Source organism: Priapulus caudatus, unplaced genomic scaffold (assembly GCF_000485595.1).
Source record: "Priapulus caudatus unplaced genomic scaffold, Priapulus_caudatus-5.0.1 Scaffold111, whole genome shotgun sequence".
Lineage (NCBI taxonomy): Eukaryota > Metazoa > Priapulida > Priapulimorpha > Priapulimorphida > Priapulidae > Priapulus > Priapulus caudatus.
The window spans coordinates 479,016-488,435 of record NW_014577172.1 but is presented as its reverse complement, the minus strand read 5'-3'; the positions used below and the strand labels follow the sequence as shown (position 1 = coordinate 488,435).

Sequence of the window (9,420 nt, the reverse complement as noted above, 5' to 3'; positions counted from 1 at the left end):
GACGTCTGCCACGAAAACTACGCCCTCCCTGTGTTGCGATGATCAAGATCTTCTGCTATCATTCTAGCGCATTTCGGCTGCGTGCTCCCTCATCCTCTTCATTCGCCTTCTTCCCTTCTTCTTATCCTCCTCAACCTCTTCCCCCTCTTCCCCCTCCTCCCCCTCCTCCTCCCCCTCCTCCTCCTCCTCCTCCACCTCCTCCTCGTCCTCCTCCTCCTCTTCCTCCCCCATCCTGCTCCTTCTCTTCCATCATTTACTTCCTGCTGCGAGGCACTGTGATTGAGACTGTGTGAATGGGTGAGGGAAGGCCTACCACGCCAGCATACACCCTGGCTCATTAACCTTCCCGTTCCTGATCATTAGCCTTTACTATACTCGTGCGCCAGCTCATTGTACAGGAACAACAATGGGAGGTTATTCCACGCTGCAGTTAGACCATTACTCTAGCACAGACGCGCTCGATCAATAGTTCTAAATTTTTGTTTGGCTTCAGTTAACCACGATCGCAGCACATGGTCCATGTGACGTCACAGCAACGTCAGCTGCAGCAGTTCGTTATTGTGAGTGCTGCGCCCGCTGCGTTGTCGCGAAGTAAAGATTATTTTTCATTTTATTGATTCAAATATTTTCTAATTAACTTTAATTAGCTCACCAGAGGAGGTCGCAGCTGGATGCGCTCACATGTTGAGTGGATATTGATAAATAGATTTACAGTTCGACACAGGCCACAACGCAGCTTTAATCAAGGAGGATCTTCCTTAATGAATAGGGATTGAGAGAATGATTAACACACTACCGCTAAGTTTATAAATCGTCAAATTAAAGAAGCGAGAAAGACTCTAATGTAAAAAAAGGGAATAGTTTAATTATAAGGGCTAACAGATTGATAGATTAACACGATTAAACACTATTTATGCAGATTAAATGTTGTTCGTATAACCCGTAAGCCAACTCCGTAGTTCTGCCGCTGTTTTCTGTTCATTAATCCTTTGATTGATTGCATTATTGTTTTGATAATCACTTGTAAAGTTTAATGTAACGGATTGTCCGTACTTACATGTTCCTCCTATTTTTTTGCGGATTCGAATGACGAAGTGAGTCACGCGTTATTTTTTAAAGCAATTTCAGAACGTCAGACGTAGACTATCTTTAGCACAATACAGTGAGTTTTTTTCAATAAAAAATTGCTAGAGTCGTTGTTAGCGCTGGCAATACCTGTCAGTTCGGTTATGAAGTGTTTTCACGTTCCGTGCTATAAGCGTTCGTTCAACGCGCATGCAGCGATGACGGCAGTATGGTATCTATAGTAGAATATATACAGCATGGCGTAGTAGATACCGCGTGTGTAGAATGGTATATAGTATACGCGCGCAGTATATGGTATATATAGTAGTATATATATAGCATGGCGTAGTAGATACCGCGTGTATAGAATAGTATATAGTATACGCGCGCAGTATATGGTATATAGTAGTATATATATAGCATGGCGTAGTAGATACCGCGTGTATAGAATAGTATATAGTATACGCGCGCAGTATATGGTATATAGAGTAGTATATATATAGCATGGCGTAGTAGATACCGCGTGTATAGAATAGTATATAGTATACGCGCGCAGTATATGGTATATAGAGTAGTATATATATAGCATGGCGTAGTAGATACCGCGTGTATAGAATAGTATATAGTATACGCGCGCAGTATATGGTATATAGAGTAGTATATATATAGCATGGCGTAGTAGATACCGCGTGTATAGAATAGTATATAGTATGACCGCGCGCAGTCATATGGTACTTATAGTGAATTATTATATAGCATGGAGTAGTCAACTACCGGTGATAGAATAGTATATTGTATCGGCGCAGTATATTGTATTAGTAGTAGTTATTATATATAGATGCGCTAGGTAGTACCGCGTGTTCAGAATAGTATATAGTATACAGCGCGCAGTATGATGGTCTATATATAGTTAGTTATATATATAGTATGGACGTTAGTAGTACCGCGTGTTAATATTACTTTGTATATGATGCTATGGACGGATCAGTGTCACGTTTCCCGAAATTCACATTGGTAATTAATGGTGCGGATTGCGAGTATGACAACATCAGCATGGATGGATGGATGGTTGTTCATCTACAACCACGCCGCGCCATGATCGGAGAGGGTAGAGGCAGACGATGACGACGAGAGAGCGAAGAGGGCGAGAGAGAGAGAGGAGTGATAGCGATAGAGGAGGAGAGAGAGAGAGAGAGGAAGGAGGGATAGGACGACAAAGAGCAGATGAGGAGGAGCGACGAGAGAAGTAGGGGAGAGAGAAGAGGGAGCGCGAGACGGAGAGAGAGGGAGGGAAGAGAGGGGAGAGAGTAGTGATAGAGAGAGTTGAGAGAGAGAGAAAGGAGGAGAGAAGTAACGGTGAGCAGAGAGAAGCAGAGAAAGAAGAGAGGCGACGAGCGAGAGAGAGGGAGAGGAGGAGAAAGCGAAGAGAGAGCTAGTGGAGACGAGAGTGGATGAAGAAGAGAGAAGAAGAAAAAACAAGAGGGGAGAAGAGCAGAGAGCTAGTGAACGGGAGGGGAGAGAGAGAGAGAGAGATGAGATGAGAGAGAGATGAAACAACACCAGAAAAACAACAGAAAAAAAGAAAAAAAAGCTCGGGGAAAAAAAAAAAAAAAAAAAAAAAAAAAAAAAAAAAAAAAAAAAAAACAAAAAAAAAAAAGAAAAAACAAGAAAAAAAAAAAAAAAGAAAACAAACAGAAGAAAAAAAAAAAAGAAAAAAAAAAAAAAAAAAAAAAAAAACAAAAAAAAAAAAAAAAAAAAAGCCACCAAAACAAGAGGGAGAGAATAAAGATAGACGGAGAGAGAATGAGAGAAGAAGAAAAGCAGAATGCTAGAAATAAAAAACAAGAACAGACAAAGAGGGAGGAGAGAGATAGAGAGAAGAGAGCGCTTAAAGTGCAGAAAAGATGAGCGTGGCATAATTTGATAACCGATGTTTTACAAACGAAGGATTTCGCCTGCTCGGGTGACAATAATACAGCGCGACGCCAGGGTGCCTGCTGGTTCCAAATATGCATCACTCCTGGCATGGTGAGAGTACAGCCCGTCCTGCTTCAAACTCCCAGTATCTCGAGATGCGAGGATTAGCGAAACTCGCTATGTTCTGCAGTGTGTATGATATGTTGTGTCGAATTACAAAGTAGACCGGGGTCGCGCAACTCTTGCCTTGAACAAATCGCCGATTTGTTTATCTATTTAATGATATCGACGCGTTGGCTGTGCAATTCGAGGTACCTACATATTATTGTAACGGAGTCGGCCGACTGTGGCGCCACATTGAGGAACTATTGTAATTGTCTGTTCGTTTGCCGCATGAACACGACATGTTCATATTGGCTTTTTTCAGATTTTTAATCAAGCGAATTGAGGATGCCGCCGATGAGATGCCTAGTGGGCATCGAAGCTTCAAACATTTGTGTGTGTGTGTGTGGCTGTGTTGTGTGTGTGTGGTGTATGTGTGTGTGTGTAGGTGTGACTGTGTGGGCCCCTGTGTGTGAGTGTGTTGGAGTGTGTGTTGTGTATGTGTGTGTGTGTGTAGTGTGTGGTGTTGTGTGCTTGATGTGTGATGTGTGGTGACGTTTCGTGCATGCGTGCGTGCGTGCGGTGCGTGCGTGCGTAGGCGTGCATCGGTTGGTGCGTTGCTGTCGTGCTGTGTGTGTGTGTGTGTCGTGTGCGTGGTGTGGAGCTGTGTGGATGTCGTGCCGTGTGTGGAATTATGTATGGATTAGTTCGGTGCGCTTTCAGGCATCGTGCACATGTGATCCATGAATATGTTGCTTTATTACATGATGTGATAGAATGTCGGCGCATTTTTACGGCCGTTTTTCTTCAGTTAATTTCCTAGGCTTAAGGAAATGCAAACTGACGCTCTAATGCGTAACGCTCAATAAGTATAGCGTTTCTAATGGTATAGTCGTAATTAACAGAAAAAATAGGAAGCGAAGTTACATAAATCTAACGGTTTTAATTCATGGTATTTTCCTCGGGAGAATGCGAGCAAAATTAATATGCAAATTCTGCTCTAACGGAGGCCGGTTGTCAGAAACAAATTAGTCTTAACGTTAACTATTAACAGCTTAATTTTTCTTTAGAGCGTTGACGAAACTTCGCACTAAGTTTAAGAGAATTAAAATTTTCGTAAGCTTTTTCTTACTTAGAGTCTGGGACCTCCCTTAACTTTACTATTAGTTATGAAAATAACACATTTAGACTAAGAGATTAACATTATAGTTAATATTTATTTTCATATTAATTGGTAATATCATAGGTTTTTCTATAAACACCACGTCATAAAAATTATATTATCTACGATGTGAAGCCAAACAAAAGGTGTCAAACATTTTACAAATGGCCGCATGGCATTTGTTCTCTTGTTTTTAAATATTTTGCACCGGGTTTGTAAGTTTCCCCCGGGGCGTGGAGGGAGCGTCACGTGATAACCGTTTGACGATGACGTTTAAAACGGTAACCCTATACGGTAACCCTAACTCCAACACCGCAACACTACCCTGCCACCTAAATATATGTATCTCGCCGCACTAGTATATAGGCATGTTATCACAATTGACCACGTTGCGGTTCACTTCCCTCACGCCCGAGGGGATAGCATTACCCCTTTTGCACTGACCCCGACTCTCGCGTTCTCGTGAGAATTGCTACAGTGTGAGAATTGTCTTTTGGGCAGAATAATCAAGACGTGGTCGTTTTTCCTCAAAATATTATTTATATGTGGGTTAGCATCTATAATATGCATAATTACTGTGATGTACATAATGTGACTATAAATTTGAATTTGGTGATCGATTCTCATCAATCGGCAATCCTGTGTATGAAGTTCTGTTATCGTAAGTTCTTCTACTTAAGTTAGTTTAGTTACAATAGGTTTTTGTCAACGGCGATATTAATTTTCCTTTAACATAACCAATAGTCATTAAAGATTATATCGTTTAACTTTACGATAGTGCTCTGAAACTTCGTGGGCCCCCGAACGACAATATATTGGTGTTTTTTTAAATCAGGCGATAGGATTGACGCAAATTGAGACTGCTGCTTGGACAATCGAAGTTCAAACATGTGTGTGTGTCGTGTGTGTGGTGTGTGTGTGTGTGTGTGTAGTGTGTGTTGTGATGTGTTGTGTGTGAAAGTGTGCCTTGACATGTGTGTGTGTGTTTGTGTGTGGGGGCAGGTTGTGGTGCGTCGCAGTGCAGTGCGTGCGTGCGTGCATGCGTGGAGTGACACGTGTGTGTGTGTTGATGTGTGTGTCGTGCTGTGGCGTCGCACGCTCGTGTGTGCGTGCGCGTGCGGTGATGTGTGTTCTGTCATGGCGCGCGCTGCGCGCGTGCACGTGGCCAGCGCCGTGTGGGGGGTGCTGTGCATGTGTGCGTTTGTGTGTGTTGTCGTTGTGTGGCGTGCGTGTGGCGTCGTGTGGTTGCTGTGCGTGTGTGGTGCTGTGTGTGTGTGGATGCTGTTGCGTGTGGGTGTGCGTGGCTGTGTGTGTGTGTAGTGTGTACGTCGCAAGGTGTGTGAAGTTAATGTATAGTTAGTCGTGGCGGCTTTCAGTTGCATACAGTGACACATGTGCATCCATGAATATGTTGCATTTATACAATTGTGTAGGAATTTCGCGCATTTTATACGCGGTTTTTCTTTAGTTTAAATTTCCTAGTTAAAGGAATATTGCAATGGCGCTAAATTGCGTTAACGCCTCAAATAAGTACTAGCGTTTCTAATGAGCCCTTAATTACAGAAAATAGGCAATAGTTAATACATCTTAAACGGTGTTATATTCATGGATTTTTCGTGGAGATGACGAGAAAATTAATATGCAAATTCCTGCTCTTAGAACCGGGTGCCGTTTGTCAGAAACAAATTAGGTTTACATTAACCTTAAATTAACTTTTTCTTCTTAGAGCGTTTGGACAGAAATTCGTAAGTTAGAAATTAGAAATTTTCGTAACCATTTTCTTTAAATTGAGATCCCTAGACCAGGGGTGGGCAAATTTTCAAACGAGGGCGCATCAGTGGGCATGAAAAGCTCAAAGGCGCGCACCTTTTAACAATCGGCGCGGGGGTGCGTGCTGCTCTAAGTTAATACGTGCGTTCGCCCAAGGGCACCAATCTCTGCCGCCATATTAGATGAAATGGCATGCGAGCCGAACCAGAGACAATAGAACATAAATCTGTGGTGACACTGAAAGGTCAGCTCGGTTCAAACACAAACATGTGACTTTCATCAAAAATTTATTGATTTAAAAAAAAATAGTTATTCTTTTTTATTTTATTTTTTATTTTTATTTTATTTGCTGCAGGCTTTCCGCGGGCCGCACAGAACCGTAGAGGGCCGCATGCGGCCGCGGGCCGGTCAGTTTGTTGACCACCCCTGTGGACCTAGACTCTCACTTACTTTGAATATTAATGTAAAATAACAACTTTAGACTAAGAATAAATTATTGTAATATTATATTTTATCTTAATGAGTCATTATCATGATGTTTTTCTTGAAAAACACGGTCAAAAACATTAATTATCTACGCGATCGTAAAGCAAACAAAAGTGTCAAAACATTTACCCAATGGCGCATGGCATTTGTTCTCTTGTTTTAAATACTTTTGACGGGGTGTTGCTATTCCCGGGGCGTGGAAGGTGAGGTCACGTGATGACGTGGAGATGGACGTTTAAACGTTAACCTATCGGTAACCTAATCACACCGCCAACACTAACCCTGCACTCAAATATATGTATCTCGCCGCCTATATATGGCGATTGTTATCACAACAATTTGCCACGTGCGGTCAACTCCTCCACGCCCGGGATGGGATAGCCATTACCCTTTTGGCACTGACCACACGACTCTCGCGTCTCGTGAGAATTGGCTACAGTGTGAGATTTGTCTTGTTGATGGCAGATAAATTAAGACCGTGTGTTTTTCCTCAAAATATTCTTTATATGTGGTTAGCATATAATATGACATAAATTACTGTGATGTACAATAAATGTGGTATAAATTTGAATGTTTTGTGAATCGATTCTCATCCCATCCGGCGGCCTCTGTGATGAAGGTTTCTGTTATCGTAAGTTTTTCACTTAGTAAGTTTAGTATACAATAGGTTTTGTCAACGCTATTAACTTTCTCTTACATTTAAATAGTTTAAAATTAATCGTAACTTTACAGAAGTGTTGACACTCGGGCAGGCCACCGAAGACCAATCATATTGGTGTTTTTTTAAATCAGCGAAAGTAGGATTGCCGCAATGAGGATGCTGCTTTGGCAATCGGAAGCTTCAAAAATGTGGTGTGTGTGTGTGTGTGTGTGTCTGAATGGTGCACTTGTCGTGTGTGTGATGTGGTGTGTGTGTGTATGTGTGTGGTGTGTGTGGTGTGGTTTAGTGCTGTGGGGGCGTTCGGTTGGTGCGTGCAGTGCGTGCGTGCAGTGCGTCATGCGTGCGTGCGTGTGTGCTTGGTGTGTGTGTATGTGCTGTGCGTGCGTCGATAGTGGCTGTGCGTGGCGGCGTGCGTGTGTGTGTGTATGCCCGCGCGCGGCGGCTGGCTGAGCTGTGTGTTGTGTGGTGTGCATTGCGATGTCGTCGTGTGTGTGGTGTGTGTGCGGTTGCGTGTGTGGCGGTGTGCGTGCTGTGCGTGTGTGTGTGTGTGTGTGTGTGTGTGTACGTGCCGTGTGTGGAATTAATGTATGACTTAGTCGTGGCGGCTTTCAGTTGCATACAGTGCACCATGTGATCATGAATATGTTGCATTTATACAATGTGTAGAATTCGCGCATTTTAACGCCGTTCTTTCTTCAGTTAAATTTCCTAGTTAAAGGAATATGCAAATGCGCTAAATGCGTAACGCTCAAATAAGTACTAGCGTTTCTAATGTATAGTCGTAATTAACAGAAAAATAGGCATCGAGTTACATACATCTAAACGGTTTTAATTCACGGATTTTATCCGGGAGAATGCGAGCAAAATTAATATGCAAATTCCTGCTCTAAACCCGAACGCTTAAATGCGTAATTGTGCTAGAACTGCGTTCTAGATTAAACACGGAGCACCACGGCTACAATTCAGTTATTCGTATCCCCCGCGCAACACCCTACTGTGATCGTGCAATCGGCCTCAAGAAATTCAGACATAATTCCCTGCTGGAAATGCGACGATCGATTTTCATACGGTCAGCTAGCAGCTATAAACGGTGTTGTTTTCATACAGATATGCTGCGAGATGAATGAACAGTATGCATGGAGCGCACAGACATTCCGCTGACGTAACAAGAATACAGATTCCAGCCAGCTTATTTTACATATTACCGTTTACTATTTACGTTTGATTTAGTGTTTGTGTTTACTTATCAAAGACATGCTCACGCATTTGATGAAAAGTTTCATAGAATATCAACCTATCTCCGATTTTGGGAGTTGTGACTGCTGGTACTGACTCATATTCGAATCTTAAGACGCTTTTTTGTCTATTTTAAAAATTTGATTAAATTGCGAACACCTCTTGGTGTGCGTGGTTAATTACGCGTTTGTGAAAAAATCACAAAGGGTGGTTGATTACTTTACGAGGCCACCTTTAAGGATCCATTAAGCTTTGCTCTTTCGGTACTTAAATGACGGATTTTCTGTACCGGAAAGCGTTTATCACAGACTAAAAATCTATTTAATCACTCACATATAGGGTTTCCACTAATGCCACTCTGCCAATAATTATATATTTACAGATGCACATTTTCGAATGGAAAGATGTTATATGTCATCAGAGATATTGTTATTGAGAATACATATTCACATTAACTGTGCGCAAATATGCACACAATGTTTAAATGTACTTAAACAACCTACCCAACTACTTAACTCAAACTCAATCAAAACTTGTTTAAATACAAAACTTATATAAACCTACTACATTCACGACAACACTCTAATACATAACAAGAATACATAGTTGGAACATAGCACAGCCGGAATATATATCGTTACACCATACAATTATAGTACACTTATTTAAACACCAAACTGGTAATGTAGTCATGTTGTTATTGTGTAATACCGTACATCTTTTGAGAGATTAACTAACATATCTGTATCATATATACCGTACCACACTATTAGCAGCTCCCGGTTGTTGCCTTGCTGAATCGGTGATGATTTCCTACGTTCCAGACATGGAGATGACTTGATCGTGACGCCGTTTGCACAGATCCTCGCAAGCTTACGCAGCGTACGAAACAACTACATCCTACTCACACAAATACCGGCTGCGAAGTAAGTATTGCCTTATACTACCTGTGTGTATGTGTGTATGTGTGTGCGTGCGTGCGTGTGCGTGTGCGTGTGCGTGTGCGTGTGCGTGTGCGTGT

The 9,420-nt window shown here is 42.0% G+C and overlaps 1 protein-coding gene across 1 annotated transcript in view; it reads left to right on the top strand.

The window, feature by feature from the left end:
• Positions 1-9,420, top strand: part of LOC106805363 (cAMP-specific 3',5'-cyclic phosphodiesterase 4B-like) — a gene marked incomplete at its 3' end in the record, with an annotated part of 42,583 nt that overhangs the window by 8,928 nt on the left and 24,235 nt on the right. Inside the window, exon 2 of the mRNA XM_014806925.1 lies at positions 9,224-9,325. Within this exon, the coding sequence (XP_014662411.1) occupies positions 9,224-9,325 (102 nt within the window). The remainder of the gene's footprint in view (positions 1-9,223; positions 9,326-9,420) is intronic.